This window comes from Humulus lupulus, chromosome X, assembly GCF_963169125.1.
Source record: "Humulus lupulus chromosome X, drHumLupu1.1, whole genome shotgun sequence".
Classification (NCBI taxonomy): Eukaryota; Viridiplantae; Streptophyta; class Magnoliopsida; order Rosales; family Cannabaceae; genus Humulus; species Humulus lupulus.
The window spans coordinates 129,655,832-129,672,029 of record NC_084802.1 but is presented as its reverse complement, the minus strand read 5'-3'; the positions used below and the strand labels follow the sequence as shown (position 1 = coordinate 129,672,029).

At 32.9% G+C, this 16,198-nt stretch overlaps 1 protein-coding gene across 2 annotated transcripts; it reads right to left on the bottom strand.

Annotated features, from left to right (window-relative positions):
• Positions 1-12,782: 12,782 nt before the first annotated feature.
• Positions 12,783-14,712, bottom strand: LOC133803184 (uncharacterized). 2 transcript variants are annotated; one of them, XM_062241155.1, is made up of 3 exons: positions 13,853-14,712; positions 13,585-13,690; positions 12,783-13,478 (listed from the first exon to the last, which is right to left on the bottom strand). In XM_062241155.1, exons 1-3 carry the CDS (start codon positions 14,333-14,335, stop codon positions 12,976-12,978), a joined length of 1,092 nt encoding a protein of 363 aa, XP_062097139.1. In that variant the 5' UTR covers positions 14,336-14,712; the 3' UTR covers positions 12,783-12,975. The 2 variants fall into 2 exon arrangements, with proteins under 2 accessions (XP_062097139.1, XP_062097140.1); XM_062241156.1 differs by having other exon boundaries at positions 13,585-13,681; positions 13,853-14,711.
• Positions 14,713-16,198: the final 1,486 nt, after the last annotated feature.

The following is a 16,198-nucleotide window of genomic DNA, read 5'->3' as shown; positions in this document are numbered from 1 at the left end:
TGCAACCTTCGCTGGAGGAAAGAACTTGGCAAGGAACTTCTGAGCTAACTCCTCCCATGTAGTGATAGAATTCGCCTGTAAAGATATCAGCCAACTCTTCGCCCCCTTTAGTGAAAGTGGGAATAGCCTCAATCTTATAGCATCATCGCTCACCCCATTCATCTTGAACGTAGCACATAACTCCAGAAAATTAGCTATGTGTAAATTGGGGTCCTCCGTTGGCATACCTCCAAACTGAACAGTTGATTGGACCATTTGAAGGATTGATGGCTTAATCTCAAAATTGTTTGCAGCAATGGTTGGAGGTCTAATGCATGAATGCACTCCTGTAACAGTAGGAAGTACATAGTCTCTCAATGTTCTTGGTCCTTGCTCCCTTGGAACCTCTGCAACCCCTTGACCATTATTAGCACCGTTTCCCAAATTTTCAGCCAGGGTAAACTCCAATCTCCTCTTTGTTTTCCGGTTCTGTCTGCACGATCTTTCAATTTCCAGATCTATTGGTATAATCTCCTTTTGTCTATTGCTTCGCATATACCAACAATTCCTGAAACACAATAGAACCTTGATCCAAATAAATGTTAAACATAAATAAAATAAAATAACCAAATTAGAACAAATAACAATTAACTGTGATATTGGAATTTAAGTCCCCGACAACGGCGCTGAAAACTTGATCTGTGAAAATCTGCACAAGTATACGTGGTCAAATTAAGTAATATATAATAAGTAGAGTGTCGATCCCATGAAGACTGATTTCCAAATACCACTAAGTGTTCTTTAACTTTCTATTTGGTGAATTTAAACTTAAATGAATAATTAAAATTAAAATGACTATTCTAAATTATGAACAGAATTTAAATAACTGAAAACAAAACAATGAATCAAGGAATCAATAATAAAAAGCCTAGGAATTAATTTCATCAACTTTTCATTCTATTAATTTTACTAATCAATTCTAAATCTGTTCTTTATATTCTAATAGCAGGTTAATATAATTGATTCCTATTCTTTTTCAAGATATAAGATCTTAGTCTATATGCAGGTTTTCTACATTTTTGTGATAAACTTGACATATAGAAGGCATTAAGCAAAGAAACCTAATTGCTACACAAGTCATACAGGTACTTTCGTCCAATATGCAACCTATGTCTATATAATGATAGCATATTCAATTCTCATCTTTCGAATTTTGAATCAAAACCATTAAATTAAGTAAATAGTGATCAAATATTTACCACCATTAAACAAACATCATATAGATTAGAATAGAGAAGAAGTATCAATAGAATATCATAATAAAATTAAATAGAAACCCCAGTGACTACATTATTCCCTAGATAAATGAAATTAGTTCATAGATAACATGATGAAAATAACATTCAAATAATTACTCATAGAAAATAATCTAAGGAATTCAGATGAAAAAAAAAAGAAAAATCCAGAAAGTTAAAACCAGAAAAACAATCTAAAGCAGCAGTCTTTTCTAGATCTAGGGTTTTCAAAATCAGAACTGCTTCTTAAAAATCGCAGAATAATGTTGCTTAAATAGTTTTCCAAGGTCCCCAAGTGAAAAGACCATTTTGCCCTTCAAAAATTGGCTTAAATCTGAAAAACGCGTTGATAGCGATGTAGCGCCATGTCTTGAGCGATGTAGCGCTATAAATAGAGCCAAAATCCCCTAAAAATTGTTTCACTAGCGATGTAGCGCTTATGTTCTGGTCTTGATAGCGTTGTAGCGCTTGCTTTGTAGCGCTGGGGTGCTACTTACAGATTCAACAGGCTCCATCATATCTTTCCTAGCTCTATGGCGCCACTTTAATAACGTTGTAGCACTATTGACAGTATCAAAGCTCGTACATATCGACCCAAAAAAAACACGATTTTCTCCATATTAACTATATTTCCTTCCACTTTCACTTCATTTCACTCTTTTCAACGACTTAGCATGGAAAACCTGAAACATGAACAAACGAGCATAATTCTGCAATAAAATAAACCTAAACTAGCGAAAACAGTCCTAAAAACTAGACCATAAACGAGCCTAAAACTTGTTTATCATCAATGCTCTGCAAGGGGAAGCTATCTTTTGAGCACACCTTGTTTAGATTGGTGAAATCTATGCAGATTTTCACTTTCTATTTGGTTTCAAAACAAACACAGGATTTGAAATCCAGATGGGGTAAAAGACTTCTCTTATGAACCCATTCTCGCTCAGCCTTTCTACTTCCTCTCGTATCTCGCTGGGTCTAAATCACGCCTTTTTATCGCATGGGCTTGGCCTTGGGATCTAAATTCAACTCATAAGACATCATAGTTGGATCGATTCTTACCATGTCATCGTGGCTCTGGGCGAACACGCCCAAATTCGCCTTTAGAAAAACACTAAGACTTGCTTTGGAGTCCTCACAGAGACCTCCCTATCTTTAGCTTCACGTTGGGATCGTTTGGGTTAACTTCTTCCACCAGTCTTGCTCGAGGCTTTCTTTCCATACGAGGATCCAAGTTTCAGGGTTTTGTTTTTCAGCCATATGGTTGCCCCCATCATCATGGTTTCCTCCCATGGGCATGTAGCTATTCGCATTGAGAGGTTGTAACTATCTTCTGCTATTTTTTCCCCCTGTATGCTCGCTACTCCTCCTGGGGTTAGGAACTTCATTTTGAGTAGAAGTGACCACCTTCAACACTCTCAAGTATGACCTTTCCAATATCGCATTGAAAGCGGATGTCTAGTTTACAAGTAAGAAGTTACTCATTACAATAGATTGATGGGGTAAATTTCCTATAGTAAGTGCTAGCTCGATGACTTTGAGTGGTTGGATGAAACTTCCCATGAATCCATAAAGTGAAGTAGGACACAACTTCAAGTGTCTCTCTCAAAGTCCAATTTTCTCAAGTGCGGGCTTGTACAAAATGGCTACCCATCTCCCATTATCCACCAAAATTCAATGAACTCACATGTTAGCGAACAATTTTGTCAAGACCAATGGGTCATTGTGTGGGAAGTGAACATAATAATCGTCCTCCTCGGTGAACGAACTCATTGGTTAGATGTTCTCACGAATAGATAGATCTTGTAGCCAAATTTTTTAACCACTTACACATATATCCTACTAAGGTAATTGCCAAGCACAGGCAACGAGATTTATTAGATACGTTCTTTATCATCATAAGGTTGTTGAAAACATCAATGCGGTAATAGGGGTTAGTAGTTCTATAGTACGACATCATATGAGGCTCTTAGAAATTTAACGGTATGATAGAACTACTAACCCCTCGACGAGTTCAACTAGGAGTCTTTAACTGAAACAAAAGGGGATAAAATGGTATGTACATTATTTTTATTACCATTACCATTTTTATTTTGTTATGTAAATGCAGCAAAAGTACCAAATATTTGTCGTTTGTACGAGGCATGGACCCAATCATTTTTTTTCGTGGGGAAAGTACCTAAACTTATTAAATCATTAATTTTGTCCATCTCTGTCACTTACAATCTGTTAGCTGCTGGGGTAAATGCAACAAAAGTATCCAATGTTTGGCATTTGTACGCGGCATGGATCCAATCTTTTTTTTGCCGCAGAGAAAGTACTCAAACTTACTGAAATAGTAATTCTATCCATCTCTGTCAGTTACATTATGTTAGCTACTAATGGAGTCTAACTGATGGAGATGGACATAATTACTATTTTACAAAGTTGGAGTACTTTCATTGTGAAAAGATTGAGTCTATGCCACATACAAATACCAAATATTGGGTACTTTTGTCGCATTTACCCCTTTCATTACTCCCAGCTTAACAACATTTAAAGTTTATAGAAAACATAAGATTCAGAATATAATATGAAGGCCACCACATTATAACTTTTTTGTCCATTTATAATAAAAAATAAGGATAGGTAACTATTTGGTACCCAGTGTTTTTGTAAAGTATCATTTTGGGACCATGTGTTTACAATAATGCTCATTTGGTACCTTGTATTTTAAAATCGTATGTATTTGGTACCCTGTATTTTAAAATCATATATATTTGGTACTCTGAACTCAAATTTAATTAATAAAATTTTACTAACTTAATCAAACTACTCTTAATTATATGAGTTCCAAATTCAAATTTAATTATTTAATTACATATAAATTATGACCGTTTGGTCATATTGACAAAATTTTATTACTCAAATCTGAGTCTATGGTACCAAATATATATGATTTTAAAATACATGGTACCATATAAGTATTATTGAAAAAAATAGGGTACCAAAATGATACTTTGCAAAAATACAGGGTAAAAATGAGTAAATTCCAAAAAAATAAATTAGGAGCAAAAAAAAAATCTAACCACTTATAGGATTATAAGATCTGGTCCATCTTTATGTAAAAGTAAGTTGAGTAACTTTCTTATTAAGTAAAACACTCAAATGAATGGTAGTTTCAATATAAAGAAGATGACTTTGCCTTAACAAGTATTGTATCTATTAGAAGGAATTTTCACCTCAACTAGCGAGAACAACCTCGCACGATCTTAAAAGACATCCTCGAGTGTCTAGGATGGAAAAAGATGATCAATGTGCGAGACAAACCTTGCTAGTCTCGAGGGGGGCATAGTTGCATGATTGAGTACGATGCTTTCTGGAGAAGGTGTGATCTCCTTAGTTTAGCGAGCAATGAACGTAGAAAATGCGACCAGACCAGGCCTAACATTCTTCAGTTGCGGCCAACGGCTCAAAACACTCAAGGCATTAATTGGACATAATGTGAGTTATCATTAATGTTGTAACTTTTCATTTATTAGTGTAAAATCCTTTATTGGCTAACTTTAATTTAGACAAAATATTTTAAATTTATTGAAGAAAATCAGTAGCATATCCTTATTGATTCATGATTTAATTATCAAATTGATTCAGTTGATTTTTTAGTGTGAAAATATCTTTTAAGTGTGAATACATTTTTTACCTTATTTATCACAAATAAACATTATTTAGTAAAAATATGTATTTTAATTATCTTGAGATTATTTTCAGGGATTATGTTTATTCTGGAATAAAGAAGGTGTAAAAAATGAACATGGTCAAAAGAATGACCATGTTCGTTCTGCCAGATAAAACTGATGACATTGCTGACTCATCAGTTTCCTTTTTTGTCGACACACAATTCATCTGGCTGGCTAATTTCCTAAATCAAAGTAATTTGCAATTTGATTTCAAAGATCTCAGAAAATGATGGCCTTGGATGATTTCTTTGCCTATAAATATCTTGCCAAGGCCTTTGGAAATTTTATCTCTTCCATTTTGACTATTTGTAAGCACTATGTTATTTTGAAGAGTGTTTTTATTTGTTGAGATTAAGTTTGTTCACCTTAATCTTTGTGAGAGTGCTAGGTGTACTTGTGGATATCTATCTAGTCCATTGTAAACAGGTAGTGTCTATTGTGAACGTGTTTATAAGGATCTTCGGGAGAGGATTCTATCCAAGTCTCACTTCGGGAAGAAGTGAGCACTCGCTATTCTTTGAAGGGATTTCAAGAGAATCAGCGTTTCATCAAAACAAGATTCATAGAGAAGAGTACAACAAGATTGCGACAATTTTTTAAGAGGGAGTCTTACATTGTTTAAGTCAAGGATTTTGTACACATTGTTTCTTTGCTAATTGGTTTATTCTTTGTGCGTGGCCCCGTGGATGTAGGTTATCTAAAAGAATTTCTGAACCACGTAAAAATTCTCGTGTGTTGAATTTTTACCTGTTTTTCTGTTTCTGTTTAAACAATTGCATAAGTAGTGTGAACAAAACCAAAATCTGTCTAAACAACTTAATCAGTATTTCGTATTTAATTAAGTTGTTTATTTTAAATCACTTGGTAATATTAAAATACGGAATTTCAATAAGCTTATTAAATTATGTACCATCTATTTTAATGGCTAAATTCATCAACCTATAAATAGGTGAATCCAAATCTTTGAAAAGGTTAATAACAAGTTATATTCTCAGAATGTAAGCTCAATTGGCTGACACTTACATCTATGGGGTTCATTACATTATCACATAGTTATATTAAGTGTTTGTTACTTTATTCTTGCAGCTTGGTGTTGTTAACAAAAAATCCTCCAACAACAGTGTCGACTAGTGATTCTTACAAGAGTAGAACTATGGTTAAAATGGATCTTCAAACATTTTCCAGTTGTACATACAATTTCATGTTAAATGACTGAAAACGTAACTTCATGTTAACCATGTTTCTGGCAAGTAGTTTAGAAGTAAATGTTAGAATACTTTATCTAGACTGACATAATTAAACATTGCTTACTCAGTGTCATTATCATATTACGATAACTATATATTTATATGCATGGTATTATGATCGAGCCATAATGGGATGGACATAACATACTAATATGCTCGGGGCCCATGGACACACTCTCAACGTCTTTCAGCCAGCCCATTAGGCCAAGACATCTAACTCTCCTTCTTTTTATGTATCAAGGCCCACTAGGCCCATTTATGTTCATATAAAAGAGAGATACAGCCTAGCATATGTTGGTGTGGTGTGTACGGTTTAGAGAGAAATTCAAGAGAGTAGTGTTCATAGACACCCCTTGCTCCTCTTGTTATTTTCAGCTTCTCTTGGCAGGTAGTACGCAGCCATTAATCGCCCTATGAACGATGATGTTGGAGGTAATTTTCTAACTCAAATTCCATTAAAGACATGCCTCAATAACAACAAATTTTTTGGATTTTTGGGTTTTTTGTTGATTCTATCAATCCAAATTTCGAAATGCATATTTTTATTTCAAATAAATGTTACACTGAGTTTGTACATCATGAATGTGACTTGTGGGTGATATTTTTTATGATTATTGGACACATATTTGGCCATTTCAATGAGTTTTTCAAACTTTTTTGAGTTCAAAATGGTTTGAGATGATATGGTTTTTTAAGCTTGTTTTAGCCAACTAATTGTTATGGTTCAATATAAAATGAAATTTGGAGCAAAACTCCCAAAACGACGTCAAAAATGGAGTTCTAGGGGGTCAAAACTCGACTGGTGCGACTTCCGGGTCCGAAACGGGTCGGGTTGACCCGTCTGAAGATCAGGGATGACCTGAGAGAAACGACGTGTCATTTTTGTGTAAAATGTCATTTTTCTAGCGACAAAATGACATGTCGTTTATACCAAAATTGCATGTCATTTTCGTCAAACTACATGTCGTTTTCTTCCAAACTACATGTCGTTTCTGTCAAACTACATGTTGTTTTCTCCCAAACTACATATTGTTTTATTCTAAACTACATGTTGTTTTCTGTCAAACTACATGTCGTTTTATTCCGTTTTTGGGGTTATTATTATTATTTCAAATTTATTGGGACAATTTTTTTACTACGAAATTAATTTCTCAATTTTGGCATTGCTATCACAATATTTTATTAAATGCATGGCTTATAATATGTTTGTTTATGATTAATCATGTGAATATACTATGGTCTAAAGTTTAATTTTTTTTAAAAAAACTTTTTTATTGATTCACATAATTATTTTTATAATCTTACAAGCATGCACGTTCTCACAATTATTAATTAAATTTCTACTTGTGTATATGAAATATTCATAGTTTAAATATTATAACTTTTGTAAAAATAATATTTCATATTCGTAGATATTGAAACTTGTGAGGTTGTAACAAATTTGGATGCTTATGTACTCACCTATCGTGAGCCTAAGCTAGCAAATTTTGGAATCTTATTGATTATTTTAATCTCATACAAGGTCAATCTTGATTTACTTTCCATAATTTTGTTATATGTGCCATTTGTGATTTTGTGAATCATTATTTTTGGGCATATAGTATGAATAATTTGTGACAAATTATTGATTGTTTTTGAAGCATTAATTATGTTGATTATTACTAAATGCTTTAAAGTTATTTTGGTAATAAATTTTGTTACATTGATAATATGCGTATTTGACCTCATTGATGATTATGAGATTAAAATTATACATTGAATGTGTTATGCTTACCTATTGTAAGCTTTCGCATGTCAATTATTGAATATTGTGATTTATTATTATTATTTTCTATCGTGTCAATCACAAAATACTAAGATCCATACAAAGAATTTATTCATCCTGTCGATGATTTTATTGTTGGGTAGGATGCTTAGATGGTGAAAGAAATACATTAGATGTCAAAATTTGCACAATTTTTCTATCATGTCGGTAGTAGATTGATGCAATTGGTTGTGACACTTGACCTTTAGGCGTGGTTGTCTTTACCTGTGTAGGGGTCATATGGTTTGTTAGAATGACTCTAGCATGATATGATCGTTTCTACTGATAGATCATTGAGAGAGCTAAGGAAACGAGCACATAGCATAATCTTTGTTCTTACACGCTTATTGTTATTGCTCTTGGATATTTATTTTAGCTTCAAGCAATCCTAAATTCTCTACCATTTTGATTATTGGACGGGACAATAATTCATATGTTTCTGACATATTGATCTCTCATTAGAAAAATGGACTAGGCCTTAGAATTGATTAACCTTGATGTCATAGTTGATTTTTTAAAAGATGCCAAGTTACTCCTTAATCAGTGGGAGTATTGAGATGGGTGTCAATTGACTATAGTGAGGTGTATATGTGTCAATCAATCCTACTATGATTGATTTTATGAAGATGAGATTGCTTAGGCAGTTCACGAGGTATTTGAAGTGAAATTCCTATATTTTACAATAATGATGAGTTCATAAGACTAGTATTTTGGTTTTATGCTTTGAAATAGTTTTGGTGGAACTAGTGAATCATTTGTTATGATCTTCCTTATAATTGAGGCTCAAGATATGACATAGATCATAAGTGGACAAATTTTGGATGAATATGACAATAGATGTTTGATGGTCATTATCTATTTTTGAGGTAACAATCGTGTTAATTGTGGATGTCTGTAAACACGATGAATTTGTATTTAATGGGATAATACATGTGTACTCAATATCATATCATTACTGCTACTGAATTTTGAGGATAGTTAAGCTATGCCCTTTGGGATATATTGATTTATTAAAGTCTAAAGGGATAGAAAGTTTCCACATAGTGACATTGTCGTTTTAGTCACAACTTTGGAGGAAATGTGGAAAAGATTAGAGAGAATTAGGTGTTGACCTATTCAAGGTTAGTACACATGTTCATTATGAGATGACCACCAATGGTTGTCAAAGTTAGTGATAATGGATTTGCTACTCGTTTGTCCACTCAGATTGATCTATAATACCATGTATAAGTTTTGAGAGAGATGTAAAATATGATTATTACTTTTTGATGAGATCTCTCTAGCATGGCTATCTTGGGCACAGTCTTCTCAAAGTTTTGACTCATTAAGGTTTAAAAAGGCTTTTGTGTCTAAGAAAGCTTCAAAATAGAAAACACCTAAAGAGATTAATCAAAACATGCATAATGATATGCAATCACTTCTTATATGTATTGTTTGATGAAGTGACAAGTACAAAACGATATATATATATAGTCTCAATTGTTGTACTACATGCATGTTGTTTTAATGGTTGTTATTATATTTGAATATCTCCCGGGCCAAATCATGTGTAATATATATATCCTATCGGTATGATGTCATACGTGTTTTATATGTCTGTCTATTGGATAACGAAGATTAGTATGGTGTTTGTTAATTATATTGGTCCAAGTGGGAGAGACATTGCAATTTTGTATGGACCAATATAATCATAAACATAATTCCATATTCACAATCATGTTAGGTGTATTGAAGAGAAAATATGGGTCAAGCTCTCAAAAGGGATTTAGATTAAGTCAATCATTCCTAATAGCCTCATATAGGTTATGATTGAATATGGTTTCGTTTTTATGAATTTTTTGGGAGTTTTAGAATTATGAGGCAACATAGGACCTTGTGTTTGGAAATCTCAAAGTTTAATCTTGTAAGAGAAAGTGATTACTTCAAAGATTACTTTTGAGAGTGTTAAGTTTTATACATCTGTCTCTTCTAGCCACCATTGATAACAATTAAATAAAGCTGTCCAAGTTAGAGTTTTATGCTGGTGTTAGTGAGGGTTCAAAAGATTCTATAGTTATTATTTATTTTAGCTTCCGTTGTTACTATTGTTGACCCTTGACCGTAATATGATAAGAAAATTCATATAAAGGATCAAAACTGTTTTACAAAATTGCAATTCTAAGCATGAAATAAGGTTGATGTCATATACTTTTAAATTGTTAATCGAGAGTCATTAGCAATTCTTAATCCTTATTGGTCAGATGATATAATAATATCATGATTTCCAAGTTATGTTCAAGCATGAAAGTTTAGGCTTAATTACATGGTAATTGAGATTTTTATTCTGATGGAAGTTCATGTTAAGAACATACTATTTGATAATCAAATTAAGGTGAATTAAAGCCCATGGCTAGTCACTATTCTAATAGAAGAGACTTGTTCATTTTGCACTATTATTTAAGGATGACTTGGAAATCAATGCTCAAGGATGTAAGAACCAAATTATTATTTAAGAATATCACATGACTCAATTAAGCCTTGAGATGGTGACCGACAAATAAGGCACCCGAGTTCAATGGATTGAATCCATTGTATGGAAATGCATCAAGATAGTGACTATTAAATTCTCAACAGGGTAAATTCGAAACATTAACGTTAGTCAATATTATGTTAGATCAGTGGGAGTAATGATACTGATCTATTCAAGAGACAAATAAATCTTTATTAGATAATTTCTACCAAATGAAGAATCCTTGAGAAACCTCTCATGATCTAAGTATTTAGATTCTTCATGATGATATCAACAGTAGGCTGAATTGTCTCATAGTTTGCGTTGACTAACTTTTTGTTGAGATTAATGTTTCAATTTCATTGAAAATCTTGGAATAGTCTAAAATGTGTTGCATTATAAAAGGCCTAAAGTCCACGCGTATTGATGATGACGAGAGATCAAATTTGAGATTGTCCCATATATGTTTATTAAAGACAGCCTCGTGTTTACTCAAGTACACGCACCCCTTGTGATATTTTGTTGCAGGCGTGTTGGATTAGTACTTGAGTTACCATCCTTATGGTACCAAGGATGTATTGACATACAATAATTGGTTTTTCTTTTGTGATACCGATTAGACAGGTTGCATGGATGATAAAGTCCACTAGTAAGCATTCACGATGGTAGGAGGAGCTATTTTGTGATTAAGTGTCAAATCAAATGAACACCTAAAAATTCCTCTATCATACATAGATATATATTGGTAAGAGAAGTTATTTTGTGATCAGGTGTTGTATGGACACTTACAGCATCATCATTCGTAGAGGTAGAGTGAGTGACGTGTTACAAGGACATTGATTATATAATGTAACTATGATATTTCGTTTCAGGATTAAGAGTTGCTAACTCTTTTATGAATTTACTGAACGTATGTGATAAATGTCGCATAATATCTTTCTCTTGGAACTTGAGAAGTCTTGTTACTCAGATAGTATTAATGACGTTCCATTTGTGATGAGAAAGTAGTGGAGTCCTCTATTAGCATTATGACATGCACTTATAGATTACATGTTAACGACTACACTGACAAGAATTACCTAAACGTGTGTCCGAAGAAGACATTTCTTAGTTGGATTGTTCGGTACTCGAGATGTATTTTGTCAGTGGGAGTTACTTTTCGTCTAATGATGGACATGTTAATGATTGTTATTTGTTGTTGAATATATGCATATTTTCGATCACTCTTTGATATTGTCTATGCACATTTGTTGATGCGAGCTTATAGCTTAGTCTCACTATCGTGTTTCGAGTGGATCCACGTTGAAAGTTATCGCCATGCTTTACGAATCTCCAACATCTAGTTATGTGTTATATTTATATCCTATCGATGTAATATGATGCATTACTAAGTTTTAATCTTTTGTGTTCATTGAGATTCTTGCATATAGACACTATTGTTCAATGAGCACTTGTTTGTGTAATTATGTAGTCCAAGTGAGAGAATGTTAGAATACTTTATCTGGACTGACATAATTAAGCGTTGCTTACTCAGTATCATTATCATATTACGATAACTGTATATTTATATGCATGGTATTATGATCGGGCCCTAATGGGATGGACATAACATACTAATATGCTCGGGGCCCATGGCCACACTCTCAACGTCTTTCGGCCAACCCATTGGGCCAAGACATCTAACTCTCCTTCTCTTTTATGTATCAAGGCCCACTAGGCCCATTTATGCTCATATAAAAGAGAGATACACTCTAGCATATGTTGGTGTGGTGTGTACGGTTTAGAGAGAAATTCAAGAGAGTAGTGTTCATAGACACCCCTTGCTCCTCTTATTATTTTCGACTTATCTTGGCAGGTAGTACGCAGCCATTAATCGCCCCATGAACGATGATGTTGGAGGTAATTTTCTAACTCAAATTCCATTAAAGACATGACTCAATATTCTATGAGAATATATATATTGTGATTGATGTTGTAGAATATAATTGTTATTGTTTTCTAGTAATCATTCTTTAATAAGTTTAACAGTAAATAAATAATTTTGCAAAAGAAACAAAGTGGTTCAAACATCAACATCTCTAATTAATTGTGTAACGTGCTTTTCGGTGTACCATCACCCTAATGTGTTATACGAATGAATCATCAATGGGCAAGTGGGGCTTGTACATGTGTGCTTTCATGCCAATATTTATTATTAGTTTACATCAAATGTTGTCGTCAACGTATTTTGTAAGCAAAAACTCTAGACGAAGATGAAAATGAAGCTGGAGAGCAATTGTTCTTCTTCTACTTTTCTTGTTAAAATAAATTTACAGTTGATAAATTATGTTATTTAAAGTAGAATATAGGATATACAACATGCAATAACCAAAAAGATAGTTGTTATTATTATTCTTGATTTATGGTCATCTTAAGATAATGTCTAGAGAGGGAGATAAACCATTAATTAACACATAGTTTCAATGACAAACTCGTTCATGATCTCTTCTGCGATGGCGTCTCCAATTTCCCAAAAGATTTCTTTCTTTTCTGAGTCAAAACCGTTCCACTCTTGAGCTGTGTCAACGAAATCCAAACACAATAAATACGTTATATTGTTAGTATCATCTCCGGTACTTTGTTTACTCCAAGCCTTCATTTTCTCCCATAGAAGCTCCCCTAACTCCTCTGGCCCCAACACTCCCTTACCATAATGAACTTTCTCCTTCTTTGCATGAGTTTCTACGATCTCTCTCACACATTCAAACAAAAGCTGCCTTGTCTTGCTCAAGACTCTCTTGGATTTGAGAAACTGCCGCGAAGGTTTGGACTTGAGATTGTGAAGCTCCCTCGGATCAGAGATCTTAGTACTAACATTTCTTGGCTTCTCTCTTACTTCCCTTGCCATAATGAGGCTGCTGATTTTTGTTTTAGTCTCTAGTGATTGTCTCCTTATGAGGTTGATTTTCTCTGTTTATTTGGAACAAGAAAACCCAATTACATAACCAGTTTTTTTTTTTTTTTTTAATGGAAGCAAAATCAAAGGAAATTAAGATTTTACGTAAGGCATGGTTACCTTGGGATAAAGAACTTTCTTCTTGTACTACTGACACTGAGCTGCGGTTATTGTTTCCAATGAGTTGTCGAAACACAAAAGCTCCACCTGAAATAGCCTGTGTTGGCTTTATTAACAACTCTACTCGTAAATCAACAATACCATAATCATGGCTCGAAAAATCTTATGATTTTTTTTTTAATTTATTTATACTAAAAAGATAAAATAAAGGTTTTGGAGCAAAGAGACGTAAAGGGTACTAAGAAAATTGATTAACTAGTTTTTCTACCTCTTTCCCTGTTTTGTAGCTGAGTCTCGTGGCTTCAAATGAGTCATGCTCATGTTGATCCAATGAAGTTGATGATTCATCTTGAGAATACTCACTGTCGGAGCATGAATTATACACCGTTTTACTGCTAGCAGAAGAAAGTCTATCTGGCTCGGAAACTTGTTGAACAATAACATTTTTCATTTTCTCATTGGATTTTCCTTGTATTTGATCATCATCAGTAGTAGTAGTAGTAGTAGTATCGGTGCTCCTGGTATTCTGACTTTGATCACTTTTATTGAAGCCAAACTTGCCAAGTATAGCTCTCAATATTTTGGAACAGCTTGGAATGGCATTTCTTCTTTTTCTGCTCTTATTTGAGTCACTAGCGTTTCTTTTCACATACCGTCTTTCATTCAAGAAAATGTCTAGAACAAAAGGGTCTTGCTCTTTTTGAAGAAGCTCTCCTAGTTGTTTTCCTGGTTTGGTTATTGAGGAAGCCATTTGAAAAACAGAATATAAGAAAGAAAGAATGAATGAAAAGAAAAGTCTAAGGCTGAGTGAATGAGGAGGAAGAGAAGGATATGGGATATTTTGGAAAGTCTAAATGAATTAGATGAGGATATATGAATATGAGGTATGGGTGAATAAATTGAAGATCAAATATGATCTGTCATTTTGGGACTAAACAAAAAGTAGAGCCAGGAAGAAAGATCAGGCATTTATTAAGGCCTGGAGGTAACTAATAATAGGTTCCAGATTGCATGGATGCAAAAAGTTGGGTCTTGGGTACATAATAAATCCTACTGTGTTTGTTTTTGGTCTTATGCATAATTGATTATCTGTATAGACTGTATTTATCTCTCTTCTTACTATATCTCTATGGCACACTGTGTAGTGTATATATACAAAACAACTGCATATGAAGTTGATAAAAATGGTCCCAAAAAAGTTTGTCTTGTCTGGGAGAGGTACCAAGGCATATTGAAAGGTTTGGTTCAGCCTCATAACTCAACCAGTACTTATTTTATTCATATTGTTATATATATATATATATGGATTGATTACAATACATCTTTTTTTTTTGCAATATTGGTGCATTTTTTTTCTATTTCGGCCCCTGAATAGTTATAATTCCAATTTTTTTTATATAATGGTATACATTATAGCTATTTAGGACATCCTACAAATTTTCAAAAAATTCTGAATAAATTATGATACTGAAACAGGGTTTAAACTGTCTGTTGCACGTGTGTCTGTTTTTTTGTGTACCCATATAAAATTTGACAATTTGAACTCTGTTTTCGGTTTCGTAAACTATTCAGAATTTCTTGAAAATTTGCAGGATATTCTAAATATTTATAATGTACACCGTCATATAAATTTTTTTTGGATTATATCTATCCAGGTGCCCAAAATAGAAAAAGAATGCACCGGTGTTACCAAAAAAGGAGATGCGCTGTAGTCGTTCTTTATATATATATAAATTTCATTGAATATTGAGATATATGCGTGTAATATGTATGTGATGTGGTAAGAAAATAATTTATGATACAGAGATTCTGGCTCGTGCTCCTTCCACAAAGGCACTACTTTCATCTTTTCCTTTTTGTTTCTTTACACATAAATTAATTAATTAAATAAATAAAAATGGTTAAAACTCTATTATGTTATGCACTTGGTCTTGAATTAAGTAAGTGTAAGCATAATCCAGTATTGGGAACTGACAAGTAGTATTCACTAATTACTTATTAATTTACATAGTTCTGTTTAGTTAAATATTACCTAGTGTACAGCTGTCCGACTCTGGTTGTACCGTGCATTAAGTATAAAGCTCTCCCCTATAATTATAAATAGTTTTGAACAATATATTCAATACAACTATTTTCTCTCAATGTATTTTTTCTTTCATGGTATTGTTAGAGTTTTTTTAATTGAGAAACCCAGTTGAAATTAGTCCCACATTGGTAATGAGACGATTTTGTCTTCCTTTTTGCCCTATATAAGAAAGCCTCTTGGCTTAGTAGTTTAATAGATCAAAATCCTCTATTTTAAGGTATTATAAATATATTAATTATGTTTATATTATATTTTTAGTTAAAAGTTTATATTGTTAGTATGGTAGAGTTTAAGGAAACTGTGTTCTACACAGGTCTCGATTTTTATTTTGTTGTTATTATTGTTCATTATAATTATTGTTTAGATTAATTATAATTGCTATTTATATTATATATATTTATATTTTTTAATTATAATTATAATATTTATATATCTTTCATTTAGTAGATATAAATATTGTATTTATCATATTATGTTTATTCAAGTATTATATCTAATTATGTTATATTTTTCTTACATATATTTTAT

What these genes read in the sequence shown, in the direction of transcription:
- LOC133803184 (XM_062241155.1), bottom strand. Translation starts at nt 14,335, where the DNA reads ATGGCTTCCTCAATAACCAAACCAGGAAAACAACTAGGAGAGCTTCTT. An exon ending in GCTACAAAACAGGGAAAGAG is followed by an intron (nt 13,691 to 13,852) that starts GTAGAAAAACTA and finishes TTGTTAATAAAG; the next exon opens with CCAACACAGGCTATTTCAGG. An exon ending in AGAAAGTTCTTTATCCCAAG is followed by an intron (nt 13,479 to 13,584) that starts GTAACCATGCCT and finishes CCAAATAAACAG; the next exon opens with AGAAAATCAACCTCATAAGG.